This window comes from Halichoeres trimaculatus, unplaced genomic scaffold, assembly GCF_033239565.1.
Source record: "Halichoeres trimaculatus isolate MK-OKI-2021-1 unplaced genomic scaffold, fHalTri1.1 fHalTri1_scaffold_1, whole genome shotgun sequence".
Classification (NCBI taxonomy): Eukaryota; Metazoa; Chordata; class Actinopteri; order Labriformes; family Labridae; genus Halichoeres; species Halichoeres trimaculatus.
Genome location: NW_027437179.1, coordinates 28593199 through 28612113, shown reverse-complemented (window position 1 = coordinate 28612113; position 18915 = coordinate 28593199). Strand labels below are relative to the sequence as shown.

The 18915-nt window shown below is 41.7% G+C and overlaps 1 protein-coding gene across 1 annotated transcript in view; it reads left to right on the top strand.

The window, feature by feature from the left end:
- foxj3 (forkhead box J3) overlaps positions 1–13921 on the top strand; it is a 96567-nt gene extending 82646 nt beyond the window's left edge. Inside the window, exons 6-12 of the mRNA XM_074670913.1 lie at positions 1513–1641; positions 4031–4205; positions 6150–6635; positions 7192–7293; positions 7814–8005; positions 8636–8734; positions 8815–13921. Coding sequence (XP_074527014.1) covers positions 1513–1641; positions 4031–4205; positions 6150–6635; positions 7192–7293; positions 7814–8005; positions 8636–8734; positions 8815–8927 — 1296 coding nt within the window. The 3' untranslated portion in view covers positions 8928–13921. The remainder of the gene's footprint in view (positions 1–1512; positions 1642–4030; positions 4206–6149; positions 6636–7191; positions 7294–7813; positions 8006–8635; positions 8735–8814) is intronic.
- Positions 13922–18915: the final 4994 nt, after the last annotated feature.

The window sequence follows — 18915 nt, the reverse complement described above, 5'->3', positions numbered from 1 at the left end:
GTGTCTTCACTTGGGGGACTCTGGGGTTGGCATAAACCACGGAGCAGCAAGGTTTTGAAATCATCACACTTTACGGGTGAGGAGAGTAAAAATAGATTGTGGTGAGAGACTTAAGGCTAAAAGCCTGTTTTATGACTTCATTACACATAACATTTATACTTCTGTGGCGCGCTGTTTTTGATTAGCATTGTAGCGCTGATTTTGTAGACGTGCTTAAGCCTTCAGTCTTAGCTGCTCATTGAGTTCCCCTTCACGCTAATGAACACTGGAGCCAAGCCTGCACTGAGTGGAGGAAGCTGAGAGTTGCCTAATGAGCTTCTCTTACCACCCCCCCATTCTCCTCTCCCTCTGCCTCACCCCTCTTGCTTGTACATTGTGTTGTTGCGTGGATTCAGCATGTGCGCTCTGTTTTTTAAATAGCCGTATTTCTATCTCATTCTAGCAGCTCAGGAGCCAAGCTCCATATTAAAAGCTTAATATGATCGGACGCTCTCCCTCTGCATGTGTGCTTCCTGGATTCGTACCAGCATGTTAGTCAGCCGGCCAATCAGTCGGAGCAGAGAAGACGGCGAGGGCCGCCTGGATTTCCCTGCCTTCCTTACTTGTGGCCTCAGTAGAAGCTTGCAGCGCTTTAGTGGAGAGACAAGAGGCTTCAGTCCGCTGCTGCTGTGAGAGGCAGGGTGCTGGGCAGGGCCCGGCCAATCTGCCCGCCTGAAGGCTGCTGCCACTGCTGTCTCATTGTGCTGAGCACAGAGCGCGCTCTGTTCCACTCACAGTGATGAGCAGGAGCCACCATGCTGCACTCAGTCATGGACGGACACACTCAGACACAAGCACACACACCAGTCTCAGAATGCCAGGCCCTCTTCCACTCCGACACCATCAGTGCATTACTGCCATTCCTCTCTCACAGTATAAAACTAAACACATGGGCTATTCTCTGTGGGTATCATTAATTTCATTATCTGCACCGCTCTTCTTACTATTGTCCTAATTGTCTGACGCCGCACTTTATTTGGGAAGGGTGGGAGGACTTAACCTTGTGAGACGATAATTAAGATCGTCATCGTGAAGTGCTTCGGCTAGTTTTGCTGCTATATTGAAAGGTCAGTGTCTGGGATGCACTGAAATCCTTTGTTAGCTGTCCCAAACGGATTTGCGCTCGGTGAGCAGATGTGGCTGACATCGCCAGTAGTGTGACCTTTAGTGATGGGAATGTCTCAGCTGTCTCCAGACCCCTCTACACGTTCAGCTGAAACCCCTAAGAGACCAGTGGACGAGGAGAAGCAACCTGCATCTCCCACACACACACACTCTCAATGAAGTAGAGAGGAATTGCTGCGTTATGACATGTCACTACATGCAACACACACAACGCCACAAAGGCTTTACATTTCTACGCTACATTGCTTTTTTTAAACAACAGATTTACATTATTTCTGGTCCCAGTATTCTTTAAGAAATGTTGATTATGTTTGCTGTGTGTGTGTGTAAACCCCATTTATGTTTCAGGTGGCGTTATACAACACAGACCAGGAGGGGAGTGATAGTCCAAGAAGCAGCCTTAACAACAGCCTGTCTGATCAGAGTCTGGCCTCCGTCAATCTCAACAGTGTGGGCAGCGTGCACAGCTATACAGGGGTAAGACCCAGCTCTCAGACATAAATCCACAGTCATTAGGTGCATTTCAGGGGTTCACAGAGTATGTAAAACTCCTGTTAGGTAAAATTGCCTCATGGAAAACATGACTAAATCTTCATTACATCCGCCAAGGAGGTTATGTTTTTGTTTGTCTGTGAACAGCATAACTTAAAAACTAATGAACTATTCTTAATGAAATTTTCAGAAAATGTTCAAACTAGGAAAAGGAAGAAGTGATTAAATTTTGGAGGTGATCCGGATCAACGTCTAGAGCCAGGATTTTTTTTAAAAGAATCTCTATCATTGTGAGATAGAGCTGTTTTCACCATATGTGTATATCACTCCATGATAAATGGTCAGATTGCTTTGCAAAAGATTACAAGACAAGGTCATGATAATTTCTGACAAATTTAAAATTATTCTGGATACTAAGATCCCGAATATGAAATATGTACTGGGTCATCATAATTTTCAACACTGTCAGGTAACAAATTATCGTACAAACCTGCAACTAACACCAAATTGTAGCAGACGGTCTGCTGAAAGGGAGTATAACATTAAAGTAGGACTAAAGTGTGCTTGACGGAGGTCTGCACTCTCTGAGTGCTTTTCTGGTTTTTGAATAAATTTTTAACAAACGACACCAGCCAGATGGCGGCACCTTTTTGACTTTCTTCGGACTTCTTTTGCAGTACTGTAAATTCATGTTTGAAAAGATAAATTTGTAGACAAAATTAAAAAAAAACATTCAAGCCTCTATCCTATTAGAGGATACAGTCAGTTTTCACTGCACATCAAATATCACAGATTTGTCTTACCCATTCACCTTTGCTTGATATGACACAGTATAATATACTTCTGACACTTAGTGTGACAAAAGCTGTTGTTTTGTTTTCATTAAGTACATTATACCTTTCCAAAAAATAAAATTAACAGAAAAAAAAACATGTCTTTAGTTTACCTCCATACAGTGTTAGTAGAGAGTAGGCTGCTGGTAATTCTGCTTGTCAGATTGCAGCTCATGAAAGGCTCTCTGTTGAATGATTTTAACAGGATATTCATATAAATGTGGTGGTGTTGATTATCTTTTTTAGCAAGAACTGCTAAAGCCCAAAGATGAATTCTTATTTCGTCCACATTTTTCAAGCTGTAGGGGAGCCACAGTCACTAAATGAATGGAAAAGAAATGCAGCCAGACTTAGAAAGTGTACTGTGTACCATATTTCATCTGATCAGAAAGCCCCAGGAGGCTTTGCTTCAGAGGAGCCAGCCGTAGCCAGCAATAGACCGCGGTTCAGGGTGGACATGCGCTGGAGTACAACATCAGGAAGGGGGTTAAGGGAAACAGAGAAAAATGTGCACGCTCCTGGAAGCCAGACAAAGAAAAGCGCTTCTTCTGATGTCCTCCCACCAGAGATGCCCCCTCTTTGGTGTGGTCCTCCCGCATCCTCGAGTGCTCCCTGCTCCAGGCTTTGGGCATCGATCGGCGCTGCCTGATGGATGTGCTCTCTCTCTCCCCCTCTCTGTGTTGCTCTCGCAGCTGAAACTGCAGCAGCAGCTCACAGTAAACACTCTGGCTTTATTATCACCTCTTCACTCTTACCCAAGCCAGACTGTGAGCCATGCACTCCAGCAGCCTGCCCACATCTTGGAAGAGGAAGATGTTAAGATCAAAAATTGGACGTGACCTCTCTTGTAATGCTAGCCCACAGTGGACACGGGTCGGGTCCTGCTTTGTAAAATAGCGATGGGTTTTGCATCGCTGCCCTTGCTGTGATGAATCTTGTAGACAAACTCTTTGCTGGAGGGAACGCTGCTCTCTGTCTCACACCCAGGGGCAGGGCATAACATTGACTGCCCACACAAATACATGGATAAAACGGCTGCTTATTTGTACAAGCTATTGGTATTGATTTTGTTTTGAATACATTTTGCTTGGCCACCAGAGTATTGGGTTTGTGTCCATTCCAGTTGGTCTCTTAATGCTATGCGAGTCAAGGCAGCGAGTGCTGACCTAGATTACTGTGGTCTAATTGCTCTTTACATGTTGTGTGAATGACACCTCCTCAGACAGGAACAACATTTCTGCAGAGGCTCCTGAGAAGAATCAAACCCCTGCTCTGTTTGTGTTTGCTGTTCATATTAAAGAAACCTGTTTGTGTTCATGTTCTGAAGTTTTACTGTGTTGTGCTTTCGCCGCTCTATGACCCGATGAGCACGGCAGGTGCCTTTGAAATAACTGATGTGTGTGTGAACATTACAGTGTGCTCCTCGTTGCCTCTGTGCAGCATTAAAGCCAATGAAATCCTTCACAGATCAAACATTGATGTAACCTCATTTTTTATTTAATATTAAATTCTTATCTTTCTTTGTATCCCTCTCTCCACAGGTGCCCAGTCACCCAGAGCCAGTGTCCCAGTCTATGAGCCTCCAGCAGCCCCCCCAGTCCCAGTACAACATGCCGGACCGGGATAAGCAGCTCCTGTTCTCTGAATTTGAAGATCTCAGTGCCTCCTTCCGCAGCCTTTACAAGTCGGTTTTTGAGCAGTCCTTCAGCCAGCAAGGTGAGTGCTCTCCTGGGAGCATCAAGTGGAAATCCAATAGAGAGCCTGAGCTTAATTTATCTTTGGACGCTATGATTTCTATAACGATTTTCCTCTCCTATGTGGAGTTGTCCTAACAGATGTGGCTGTAGAGAGTCTTTAGATACTAATTACAGGGAAATGAGCAGGTATTCAACAGGCTGATCCATACAGCTACAGTTTTCTTTCCAGAGCATTTCCAAGTGCGAGTCAGAGTTTGTGTCTCAAATATTCATCAAAGTATTTTCTAAATGGGTGATTAAGTTTTGTTTCAGCATCTTTCTTTATAATTTTTTAGACAACGTGAAGCTGTCTGAGTCCTGTCATGTCTGAAATGTTTCCTCACGTCGGCTGCGTTTCATCAGAAAAGTGGAAGAGGTTACAGGCAGAAAACAAGTCCTCAGTAAATCTGTTGGATTTGAGGTTCATTTGTCATAATGATGGGGAGTCTGTTTGATATAATACATCGTGGTGGATCGAGCTCAGCTTTCCCAAAGCCTGCGATTTTTCTGCCTGTAATCTGATTGACTGATAAACAAAGAGCACTTGACAAGCAAAGTAGACTGAGCTTTCTGTGTATAACCTACTTTCACAAATCAAATGCATTTCATGCTAATGTTTTCAAAGACTTCCTCTCCTTTAATCTATCATCTATGTTTCATTAGTTGAAAGTTGTTACCTTTTTTATGCGCATAAAAGTGAAATCTCTTAGTCAGACAAGCTCATGCAATTAAAAAGCGTAAATAATCGAGCTAGAGGATTTCACACTCTGCCGCTGTAGACAGTGAGCTAATTCACTGGCTTTGATAATAGGTAATGAGCTCGCATTATTATTCTGGTGCCGCGTTAATTGCTTTCTGTATTTCCCTGGTTGGACAATGGGCTTTCTGCGCCGATAAGAGATGCACCTTTGTCACCCCTGCAGTGAGTGTTACGTGCCGATTGTGGAGGTGCGGGGCTGGAGTCAGCTCTAAAAGCACTCCAGCGAAATAGGTTTACTGTGCCAAAGCTGTGAAGGACAGGGCCTCTTAAGACCACTCCCTGCCACTCAGATGATTGCAGTTGGGTGTGCAGATGTTCATGCCCCAGTCATGTCTGTTAAAGAGCCGAGCAGTGGCACAATGAATTTGTCAAAGACAATCCAGAGCTGTGTCGCTGGAGAGGAGAAGAGAGACGACGGGAGCTCCGACTCATGAACCTCAGAGACACAACTAATGCTGAGTCATTCCCTGATACGACAAAATGGCAGCTGGTCCGTCTCAAGTGTGGGACTACTTTAACACACCAGGCTTGGATGCCGTTATTGTGCGATGCTACCATACAATACCTGAAGTGACTGTGTTTACATATGTAGACCACGACTAACTGCGTATTTGTGCTAAAGCGCATTTCATGGTAAGCCATCAGCAAGAGCTGGAGCACAGATGAAAGGTGTTTCTATTATGTATTAAATGTCAGATATCTGTAGGTTTGCTGATTCTAAGAGCCCAAAAAGACATCTATAAAAAGCCTTTTCTGTGAGAATAAAAAGCCCAGAACAGAAATATTTTCAGTTCTGATAATATGAAAGAAAAACATCAAATCTCTGACATGTGAGTACGATCATTTTTCATCCAAAAGGACAAGATGATCACAGGACTGTAAATAATCAGCTGAATTCTTGATTGAATAAAATTCCAGCCAGGTAAAAAAGGTAAAAGTATTTGCCAGTTAAGGCAGTAAGATATTTCTGTTGTGTACAATAGTCGAGTTTGTTTGGGCAGAATGCTGACTGATAGATTGAGTTGATACTGAAAGTATTTGATGATGAAATTCTTGTTTCAACAATTTTGAATATTTACCTTGTATGAATATCTGTCTATCTGTAAATCTTTCGCTGTGTATGTTTCTCATGCTAACAGCTTTGTGTGGTGTGTTGTTTCTCAGGGTTGATGGGCATCCCATCAGACTCCTCCCAGCAGACCCACACCTCCTGCTCCTATCAGCACTCTCCCAGTGGCGCCATCAGCACTCAGAACAGCCTGTCAAACAACCAACCTAACAACCACCCCAACAGCCACTCCGCCAACAGTGGCCAGGTGCCCCTGTCCCACCCTGCCCAGGGCCACCCCGGCCACGGCTCGCCCCACGCACAGCACCTCCCTCAGCACGGCGGCCCCCACAACCAACACAGCCAACACGCCCAGCACAGCCAACACAGTCAGCACCCGCAGCACCCGCAGCACACTGCGCACTCCCAGCATGGGCAGCATCCATCGCAGCACCCGTCCCACGGCCAGCACCCACAGCAACATACGCCGCACCCCTCCCAACACGCGCAGCACAGCCAGCACCCACAGCAACACGGACAGCAGCATCCGAGCCTCTCCCACCAGCCCCATCCTACCCAGCAACAGATGGCCTGCAACACAGGTAAGACCCTCTGTCTGTCATCGTCTGACTCCAGAACGCATCGCTCTCTCCATCCTCATCATCAGACACGCATCAATCACAATCAGTACAACTCTCCACATCCATATTTAAAATCATGATATACTGAAAAATTAATACAAATGCTGAAGAGTTAATCATCCTCTTATTTATGCTCTCTGCTGTGATGAGAACAAAGCAATGCTGCATCCAGCCACTTCAGCGTCTCTTACAGAGTCAACTGGCTCCTCCTAGTGGCCTCAGTGCTGAACTGAACCATTGAACGGCCTGATGTATTTTTTATTTGCTGAAGCCCTCTCACTCATTTTCCTGCACGGCTGTAAAAAATGACTATGGTGAAACGATCATCTAACCTGATTATCTAACCAGTAAATTAGGATTACAGAGGCAGTCATCCACAGATGATGTAATTAGGACACAGTCTGTATTTTCCCACGAGTGTGCTTGGTGTTGGAATTAAAATGACCTGTATCTTTCCAGTCTGTTATCCCGTAATGTTACTGAAAGCATCCTGTGTGTGTGTGTTTGTGTTACACAGGTTTACTGTCTGACTGGTACCCAAATCTGGATGCACTGAAAGAAAGCTGTCGTATTGCAAGCAGCTATAACTGGGCAGATGTCGACCTTTCACCTTTCCAAGGTGCAGTTTGAACTCAGTGACTTTACCACGCTGCGTTTGCACATTTCCGTTGTAATTATTTCATGTATTTGTCAGAGATTTCTCCCGATAGCAGAGGAAACAGACACTAAGAGCCAGGAGCAGATAGTACAGTACTGCCCCAGCTTTTGATTGAGTGCTGAAGTGTTAACACTGTGGATTTGATTATGACTTTAATTAAACTGAGCTCTTCAATTAAATAACATTGCCTTCTAGTTTAATTACCAAAACAACAAGCTCAGCAGGTCAGTTTATCCAATTACAGGCTAGGATTGCAAGGTAGGATGTTATTTAAATATCACCCACTGAAGGTTACTGACATAATGAAAATATATTGCAACTAGTTTTTGCTTCATGCCTGTAAATTAGTTTCTCATAAATGTAATTAATGTTCTTTGGTCAGTAGGCTGTGGAAGTTTTATACATTTCATCGTCACAAAAAGACGTTTTACTGCCCTTTTACTTTGACACTCACTCTTATCTTTTTATTCATGTTTCCAAGGATTAAGAGACAGTATGAGACAAGCGGAGCTGAACAATTGGTCCCTGGAACCCACCCAGATCGCAGACCTCTGCTCGTCTATCAACCAGTTTTTCGCCCGTACAGGTGTAATCCAGCCACAGGGGGCAGTGCAGTCTCCTGTTTGTCTTGGCTCCATGCACCCCAACAAACCCAGCCAGCATCACAACACAGGTAAGACTCTCAGAGAGTCATGTTTGCTGTGTTGTTTCATCATGAGCAAAATATCAAACTGTTGAACCACACTGATTTCTTTCTCAACATTCATTTGTGCAGATTTAACTGGTAGAAACGCTTAGACCCATAGCACATTGCATTTATCTCATTTACAGCTCCTTGTATGTGAAAGTGCAAACAGCCTGAGGTCTTTGTGCACTATGAGCTGTGTTTGGCCTTTATGTCAGTGATTCACATCTTTTTTGGCTTGTGACCTATTAAAGCAAAAAATGTGTCTGCGTTCAGCCTGACATAACCAGCACCATGTGTTAGTTTCTGACCAGATGAACAAAGAACATCTTATTGAACTGTATTTATTTGCATAAATTTAGGGACTGTGGTTGTAGGGATGTGTTTTTGGGAAAGCCACTAACATTTAGTTGTAAAAGAAATATATCTTTACAAAAAAAATGCAACTTTGTGTATCCATAATTTGAGAAAATGTTGTTCTTCTGTGACATTACAAGAAAAATAACCCTGTGAGGCCAGCTTCCAATAATTAGAGTCGTTATGATACATTACCAAACAAGATGCATTTCCTGCTTAAATTACGCCTTATAATAATCTTTGTTCAAATCTGTTTTTCAGGAAATCTCTACATGGACTCCAGACAGAGCATGTCCTTGATGGGTCCTCCAGGATACCCTCACATGCCCCCCATGAGCACCGCAGGTCCCACAATGACAGGTGACTTTTAGAAAAAGGATGAGCACTCGGGGAAAAAAGACTCTGTGAATGATGCTAATGAAACTGCTGTGTCTCTCTAGGGCACCATGCACAGATGAACCAGCAGCACATGATACCTACCAGAAACTTCCAGATGCATCGCATGCAGGCTGATGACATCCAGGACGACTTTGACTGGGACTCCATCGTCTAAACCTCTAGACTTCCGTCTGCGATCAGAGAAAAGAGCGAGGAGAGGAGGTGGAAGCCAGAGGAAGCCAGGCAGGGCTGAAAGGCAGCAGGAAGAGGAGGACGAGGACACTGTTGGCGGGATGCAGAAGAACATTTAACAAGCTTTGTTGGACAAAGACTTCAGAGTCCTGACATTTTTACAAAAGCAAAACACAACTAGAACCCGTTACTTTGAAGACAATCATATTTAGTCGGACATGTTAAAGTGATTGCTCATGTACTTGTCTAGAGACGAGTAGAAACATTCACGTCTAAACCACACGCTCCTCAGCTCCTCAGACAGCCCTCCCCCGTCCCTCGCCAGCAGCCTTCCAAAGTCTGACCCCTCTCCCCGTCCTGACCCCCCCGCTCCGTAACTGTTCTGTGATTTGAGCGACGTGTTCAGCTTGTAATTCTTCTCGTGTTGACATCGGCCTCAGCTGCCTCTTGGATGAGTTTATCTCTCTTTTAAAAAAACTTTTGTTTTCATTTAGTTTTAAAGAAACACAGGCCGTCTCTGTGAGTAACGTGATGGTGCTCGTTGGTCACTTTTGGGAGAACGCCGGCCTCGCCGCGGCTGCATGGGTGGTGAAGTTAGGTTTACAATAAGTGAGGTTTTGAACAGGGTGTTAAATGTTTTCAGTAGGCTTGATATGAAACAAACCAAGAGAAGAAAGAGGGAGATCACAGAAAGTTTCATGATCGTTTTCTTTGTGATCTGGCCCACTGCAACAGACGAGTTATGGGAATACAACATTTTCATTTTTCTTTGTTCTTTGTCTCAAGCACTTCAAGATGAGTGAATGTGGTGAGTGGGGAGAAAGTGACGGCAGGGACATTTTTGTCTTTCATTCAGCCCAAAGTAACCTGAGGCTTAAGTTCTCTGTGTGAATCATGTCCATAGATTATTAATCCCTCTCAGTTTTAAGCTTTACCAATCACAAGATGTTGAAAAACAATAAATACTCAACAAACTCACGTTCTTCAGCAGATTTTAAAGGTGGAGTTCAGCCATTTTAGATGAGTAACTTGTTGATCATTGATCTAATCAGTTCCAAGAAGATTAGGATAGATTGACAGGGTGAGCCTAAAAGGTTTGTCTGTTTCTATCAACATAAAACTAAAAGAATAAGAATGCTGACAAGGCTTTAACTTTATTTCATTTCTCAAAACCAAAAAAATGAAATTCTTGACAAAGTTAAGTTCGTAAAGCTGCTCTTTCAAACTTTTAAATACCAGAATTGGTATCATCCTCACCACAACACTGGTTGTGCAAAAACGTACTTGTGAAAATTTAATTCAAAGCCAGCGCAAAAGAAAAGAAACACTAGCTAACCTTGAAACAAAGACTGAAACCCAGGAAAACTGCTAGCGTAGCTCTTTTCAAAAGTAACAAAACAGCTGATATCTTACTTTATAATCAAAAATGCTTCATCTCAACTGTAGCTGTAGGGAAAAAACAACCCTGTCAGATTCTCAGAAAGTTGAAATAATAACCTTTAGATGTGTCTAAGGGCTGTTCATGTTACCTTTGGACGGAGCCTAGCCAGGGGTCGTACTATATTATTGTTCTATGCTAAGCTAATTGTTCTTTGAGACTGGTCTTATATTTATTCCAAACAGTGATTTTACTCGTCTCCTCTAGGGATGCTCCGTTCTGATCCTGATAACGAGGATCAGGCAAATGCAGACTCGGTAACAGTCATGTGTTTATTGAGTCTACGCTGAAAACACCACACAATCACACATTAATAACTTCACACAATAATAGTAATTTTTAAAATATATTTGTATTCCATTTTTTTGTACAAATTTAGAAAAATCTTAAGTTTCCATAACATGATTATCAGTGTCATCCTTGTATTGGGGAACACAGGATGTTTGATTAATACTGGTATCTGATCGGATCAGATCAGCCCTGTGTCCCCAAAGCCTGGCTATCTGTATCGGTGCTGGGACTTAAAGAAGCTGGATCAGTGCATCGCTAGTCTTTTTGTTCTCCAGGAAAGAAAGGGTAAATAGACATTTTCCAAAATGACAAACCCCTCATTGAAACATTTACAATTTCAAGCAACGGTTTTGAAACCAACAGAAACTGAAAATCACTTGTAAAAGTATCCTCTTAGAAAAAAATTGAAGTTTTTCCTAAGAGGAGAGAATCTGTCAATCTGTCGATTGATTAATGATCAATAGGGTATCCGTCAGGTGTTGAACTTTTTCATCTTAAAAGTATTTTTACCTAACTTCACCTGTTTTTCTGTGAGTAACATCCAAATTTATTCATTTTGTACATCAAAGGGAGATAAGAATGCTGCTCGGATTGTTTTTTGTCACATCTGGATTTTAAATTCTCATTATTTGTTTGTTTTTTGTACTACCCTGTGTTTTATTGTGATCGTTTGATAGCGCAAGATTCCGCTGTTATACAATCATTACAAAAAGAGAAATGTGACCTATGATACAATTCATTCTGTGTGAGTGTGTGTGTGTGTGTGTGTTTGAACATGTGGTGCGTGTGTGTGTTTTGGGTTTTATTGCAGTTTTAGGGCTATGATTGATTGCTGCAATCATCTCTATGCTTTCTATGAGCACAAAGCAGATGCACACAGTGAGGTGAGACAAATGTGGTTTTTGTTTCCTCTCGAGCACAGAACAGTGAGATCGACCTGTCCTCTGTGTCCTGTAATAAGTGTCCTCGATCAGACAAGTGCTGAACCTCAGAGACACTTCGTTAGAAAATAACACCCTTTGCACACTTTAGGCCTTTTGTTCGAATCACCTTTTTTTAGATGTTAAGCACCTCAAAGATCCAGACATGTAGTCAGCCACACTCTCATTTTGCTATTTTTTGATTCAGTCACTTACACTTAGACTACCTGACCCACATTGTGCACTGGTGACAACAAAGAGGATCATTTCTCAGCAGTTCTGTCAAACTGTTGAAGGTGCTTTGCATGCATATGTGCAAATTTGCATAAAAATGAAGTGTGCCCAGCTTTTTAGGGATACAGTTATTTGCTCTCCTGTCAAGATGATTGTTACCAGTCAGGTGTGCTGCTGCAGCCAGTCAGCACAAAGTCAAAAAGAGGGATATCTGTAAGCACGGCTCCATCCAAAGGTAACAAAATCCACCTGCACGCAGCTTTAACAATCACTGTTCAACACAGCGTGTATCATTTGTTCATCCAAACAAATATCTGTGTTAAAAGGACAATTTTTAGAATGCATTTTTCTAAATTGTTAATCATTGTGCTTTAAAGGTGCTGTCAGACAGACAGGTTAGCATTTCTATCTGTTTTCAAGTTAAGCTAGAGTAACCATGTCTTCTTATCTAACTTCCTCTTTATGGTACAGACGTGGAGCGGTATTAATCCACTCATCACGGATTTAGTCACTAAGTGTTTGACTGAATTTCCAAAAATTGTCATACAATTAGAAAGCTATCACTGAGTAGTGATCGGTTAGTTCATATTTTAATGACAATCATGAATTGCTTCAATGATATTGTAAAAGGCACTTTTTAAGTCTCACATGGTTTCCTTTTTAGTGCATAAGTGTCTAAACCTCTGAGTGCTCATTTGAAACGTAAACCGGTCCAGTTTTATACCGTTAATCTGTCGAGAGCTGCACTGTGCAGATGAAGTCAAGTTGTCTTCACCAACGATACTGCCGTTCATCTTCTTCCTAGGTTAGTTTTGTTTTATGTTTTCTTCCTGCCAATCAAAACTGTCCACTCCTGCTACTTTGTGCAATGTTTGCCTGTGAATCTTTTTCTTAGTTCTTTTTTTTATTATTATTATTTTAATGGACAAAATTTCTGAAACCTTGAAATCAAGTCAAGTGGCGAGACCCAAATCATGAAATTTGAGGCAAGTGTGGGCCAAAGGACTGCAAGCCAGCATGGCAGAAAAAGATGCACCAATGTTTCATCCATTAGGACTTAATGGACCTACAGTAGAGATCACCCTGTGTGTCCCCGGTTGGTGTGAAGTTTAAGTGTGTCTGTTCTTCCAGGTGAAGATTGTCAACACACACACACTCACACACACACACACACACACATTACCTTTTTAGCACAGCAGCCCCACAGAAAGAAAAAAAACGTCTGAGTGAACAGATGTGGCCAAAAGGGAAAATGGTGAAGACAATGACTGGATCTCAATCAGAATTTTACATTACGTCTGAGTGTGTGATTACAGTTTGTGTGTGTGTGTGAGTGTGTGAGTGTGTATTTGTGTGTTCAAGTTCATTTTCAAAAATCAATTTGAGTTGTTTTTGAATTCCGCTGGACATGAACCTGCCAGAGAGATTACTATCAGTGGGAGAAAAAAAAGAAGAAAAAGGTTAAAAAATAAAAACAATAAAAGAAAAAAAAAACAAAAACGCCTTGTTACAAAGTGGGAGAGAACTGCCAACAAGTACTGCTGATCGGGGCCTATTTTATTCAGTGCTGGTGTGTTGTTGTGCTTGTACATATATGTCTTTTCAATCATCCCTTTTTTCCTCTTGGGGGTGGGGTATCAAGGCTGGGGGTGGGTCTTATCCATGAAAAGAGAGGAGGTAAAAGAATAGAGTATTTTGTTATTGTCCAATCAGAGGGTGACAGTATGTATATATCTATATTGTATATATGTGATGAAAATGCGTTGGCTTTTTGTGTGACACTACCTTTTACCTGTACTATGGTTCTACATTCAGTGTTTCAGTGTTGATAATATATATTTGGTTTGTGTTTAATTTTTCTGTTTTTTGATTTTGTCTTTGTCATTTCTCGTATTTTTTTCTCCTATTTGTCCTTTTTTTGTTTATTGCACGGTTTATTACTTTTGTTGTCCGATGAGGTGACACAGCTACTCTTTGTATTCGTTTAGTGCTGTAAAATAACTCAAGTGTTATTAGAATTGTCGATACCACCGCCCACCCCACCCCCGTCCCCAATATGCATGAATGGCACTTAAAGAAATAAAATATGGTAACTTCACTGTGGATTAATGTGCTGTTTAACTTTTGTTCCTGGAGGCAAAGAGGGTGACATTTAAAGTCTCATATAATTGACAAAATAGAAAGTCCAAAAGAGCAAGGAAATAATCTACAAATCATTTGACCAAAGAGTAGGACAGTGGATATACGGATAACAATTTAACTTAAAACCTATCACTAAAAAAAACTATCGCTTTGTATTCACACACAGACACATTAGTATTCACAGATTATGTGATATCACCATTTTTGGAATATTATCTGGATATCCAGGGCTTTAACTCAGTGTAGTAATTTAATGATCAGTGCTCAGTATGAATGATTTAAAAAGCAATATGAAGCATGCTACCACTATTTCAAAATAAAAAAAAGTAAATACAAATAAAAAGGCTGCGAATTGGCCTTTTTTCAACAGTTATTAGAGGGCCATCATACACTTTCAAAATGAAAACAAAAGTTAGAAAGAAAATCTTAGAATAAAGGAACCAGGAGAAAATTCTTCCCATTTTACGTAACAAGGGCCTGTGTCTACCAGCACCTTTTTTTGCTTACTAAGGGCCTGTGCCTACTAACAGCATTCTTTTGCCATCAGTTCCCATTTTTACTCGAAAGCAAGTTGAGCGTTTTCAGCTTGCAACACTTCAAGCACAATAACCCACTTCTCATTTCTTAATTTTAATCCAAGCTCACAGCTTTCTCTGACACTGAAAACTTTGAGAACATTGCTAACCATAATCATAACTTAGAAGGGGCAAGACTTCAGCTTTGTCAACAACAATGACAAAGGTCTGTACAGTGAAAAAAACCCATTCCAGATTCAGACAACTTTGACTTGTTTGTGATCGAACTATGGCACATACAGATCATTTTAAAGCAGACATGATGGTGTTGTGGGAAATCTTCCGGGCCAGGAAATGGCAATGGGTGCGTGGTATTGTTATATCATGGTAACACATTATTTAAATAATGAGCAATCCATTTTTAGTACTCTACTTGAAAAGGATGATAAATGACCCCATAAAGAAGTCTCCATTTCTCTTGTTACCCTCCGTGCCCTGAAAGCCCCCTCCCAGTGCTTCCATATGGTGTGTCACTTCAACATGTGTCCACACTGACACCCTACACGTGTGCTTCTGACCTGTGGGATCTACGTTCTCTGTCAGGGTGCTGAGCTGACTGCTGCTTTGGAGTCATTGAAGGTTTTTTTACTGTAATGGACGGACTCTGAGTGAGCAGACATCATGTTCAAATCTTCCTCTTTGCTACTGCTGACCCTGCTCCTGAACGCTCAGCTATGCTCACCAGCACCAATATGTAAGCTGTGCATTTCTATTTACATATTTCAGTCTTACAGTGATTAATTAGGGTGGATTAAATGTGGTCATGGAACTGTTATTGCTATTCCAAAATGCTTTAAAGAGGAGGATGATGTGTTTGTTTAAAGAATTGTGACTTGTTTTATTGACATTGAAATTCAAAACTATTGCAAAGCTGCTTTACTGAGGTAATACTGCCTTGGAAGAAAAGTAGGTTTTAAAAAAATCAATATAATAATATAAGGAGATTTTTTTTTGATATTTACTGGAATAATTGGCTCCACAAATGTTGCTGAATACCTACTTACTTTGAGGGTATGTTAGAGAATAACATGAAATTGCTCTGAAAAAGCAAACCGCTGTACCAGGTTACATAACAGGTTGATTGTGAGTCAACAGATTCTAAGACAGGAAGAGTCAAATACAGCTTTAGGTGCTTTTGAGCTTTGAATAATAAAAAATGCATTCAGTTTAGAAACTGACTCAGTCACAAAGGTAAATGGAGCATAATACTCCTGTGCCTGAATGCGTGGATGTTAGTAACAGCCAAACTTATCCTAAAATACTTTCATGGCCCATTCAGTGACACACCTGCTGTGTTAGCATACTACCCTGTGAGACGTTCAAACTAAAGTTGGATCTCTGAACATCCTCCATGTTTGTTTCATGCCGCCGGGGATGTTGTTGCTAACTGTTACATAAATGAGTCATCGTCATATTTGATGCTGTTTTTGGAGTGTAAGTGAACTGTCCCTGTACAGTATCACATAACTGATTTTTTTTGTCAAAATTTACATTTATGACACTCCAGACATATTTGGTCGTTTTTATCAATAGATAAGTTGTGAGGTTCTATTTTGACTTTTACCATCTGTAATATTGACTGCCAGGTTAATGATTTAAAGCTTCTGTGAGGAATTTTAAGATTTCAACAAAACAGACCAAGGATCATGCTGATGCCTTCTTATAACCAACAAATGCAAACAGACTCATAAGTTACAAATTTGAGTATTTCTATGTTGTTATTTTGATGTCTTCAACCGGTGGTGGAGGGTAGGTGTCACATGACACTCCCATTTCTTTTTACATTTTCCTCAGCAAACGTGTTCTGATAAGTTTAAATATTTACTAGAATGAGATTGTTCACCATGATGTATTCATACCAAATAATAAAATCATGTAAACACGGCGTTAGAACACATTGCTTACACATATGCAGAACAAAACCAGTAAAGAGAGAGGAGGTACTTCTTTGTCCACAGGGGGTGCCAAAATCAATCCAATACAAATGTTCCTCCACGCAGCTTTCAGCTACAACTTGTGTAATTCACAGTTGTTCTATTCAGATAATTGTAAGAAAAAACTCAGAATAAGTAAACTGCTGCTAAAGTTGTGGATATAACACTAATTTACTAATTTACTTCATGCCAGCCTCTGAAGACCACAGTGACTTTAAAGAGGAGGAAGAATCTGTTCAGGAGAAACTCATTCCAGTTGTTGCAGAGGAGGCAGCTCCACTGCCTGAGGAATCACCTGCCGTAGAAAACATTCCAGTTATCTCAGAGGAACCTGTTTTAATAGAAGATCAGGCCTCAGATGACTCCTCTGATGCAGTGTCTCAGGAAGAATCCTCAGAGAAGGAAACCAACGCGGCATTAGCAGAGGCATCACAGGATGAAACATCAGACCCAGCTCCAGAGGCACCTGCCCCAGTCATACCTTTGGAAACTTCAGAAGATGAAGCTCCAGAAGATAACCTGGAAGAGGAACCCTCTGTTGCTGAATCGACTGAAGACCTTGGTCTGGATGATCCAGTTCTGGATGAATCAATCCCTGTTGTTCCTGTAAAGTCTTCAGAAGATTTAGAGGAAAATGCAGCTGAAGCACCTTCTCTAGAAGGGCCTTTACTTCTCATCCCTGATGATGGGACTAAAGAGGAAGAAACTCTTCCTGTGACATTAGAAGAAGAGGAACCTGTTGTTCTTGTCCCTGCAGAACTTGAGGAAGAGGAAGAACCTCCTGTAGAGGAGACAGAACCCCAAGAACCAGCCCCAGGAGATCAAGATGACATTTTTCCTTTGGATCCTGCTATGGGGGAACCAGAGCTAGAGGAGCAAGTTGAAGAGGAAACAACACCAGAAGAGTCAGGTCCTGTTTTAATTGTTCCTGTAGAACTGGATCAACAGGAGCCAGATCAAGAACAAGATGGAACAGTCCTAATAGTTTCTTCTGAAACAAATGAAGAAGGGGCACCAAAAGAACATGTTGACCAAGAAGACGGGGCTGTCCCAGTCGTACTGGAAGAAATAGATGCTGAAGTGGAGCCTTCTGTTGTTGAAGAACTTCCCAGTACTTTAGAAGAAGAAGATGACTCTGTTGCCTTTCTTCCTGCAGAGCTTGATTCTGAGGGGGAGGAGGGTCAGGAGGAACCTGCTACTGAAGACACCGGACCTGAAGTGTCGGCCAAAGAAGATTCAGAAGTGATTGTTCCTTTGGAAGAGGAACCACAGCAGGAAGAAGACACTGAGGAAGAACTGATCCCCATCGTCCTACCAGAGGAGCCAGATGTGACTGTTCCTTTGGAAGAGGAACCACAGCTTGAAGAAGACACTGAGGAAGAACTGATCCCCATTGTCCTACCAGAGCCAGATGAAGAAGCTCCAGATGAAGGTACAGAACCAGCGGAACCTGCTGGTGAGGAACCAGATCAAGTAGACCCAGTCCTTATTATTCCCCTGGAAGAGGATACTTCAGAGGAAGAAGTTGCTCAGGAACCTGTCCCAGAGGATGAAAAAGAAGAGGATGCAGATCCTGAAGAGAGTGAGGCAGATGATAACGATGCAGACGTACTTGTCATAGCCACAGAAACCCCATATGTGAATGAAACCACAGAAATAGCTGAAGAACGGGATGAAGAAGTTACTATAGTTGAGACAGAGGACGCAACTGAACCCCCAATTGGCCTTGTCCCAAATGTTACTGATGCACTAGAGGACATCTTTCAGCCTCCTTTGGACAGTGGAAACAGCACCAGGAATGGGACAGATCTTGATGATTTAAGATCAGCAGCTGTATCAACAGAAGACGAACCTATCGGTGAGTATCAATCCCTCAGCCATCTTTGGGTTAAGGCCTGTGTCCACCAATGGGACCTGTTTCTTGCCCTGTTTGAAATTCCTGACACTTTAAATATCAACTGAAAACAGACTTAACAATCAGAGAGGACAGGCAACTTCTGCAATTGAAATTTTGATTGTGTACCACCAGCAAAATCACTCAGGTGGTGGACACATACTCTCGAGAAGGTTTTAAACATCCCCTGTCCTCTCATCAAAGGCCTACATAGATGAAAATTGAGATGCATTTTCATGTACTTTATCAAAAATTTCATTATGTCAATATTGCAAATTGTTAGATGGGGAGGATAAACAACATTGCATGTGGCAGTTACAGTTTGAGTGTTGAGTTTACTAATGACAGTTTTGGTCTTCCAGCTCTGATTAACAGAGGGACGGTGCTTGGTGCTGCGTTCTTCACACTGATGTCTTTTATCATTTTTGGATTTGTTTGGATGACAGTATCCAAGAAGCTACGCTGAATCAGGGTGAGTTCAACATCCCAAATTTACAACTCGAGTGAAAAATAATTCATTATCAACTCAGCTGCTGTTAAGTT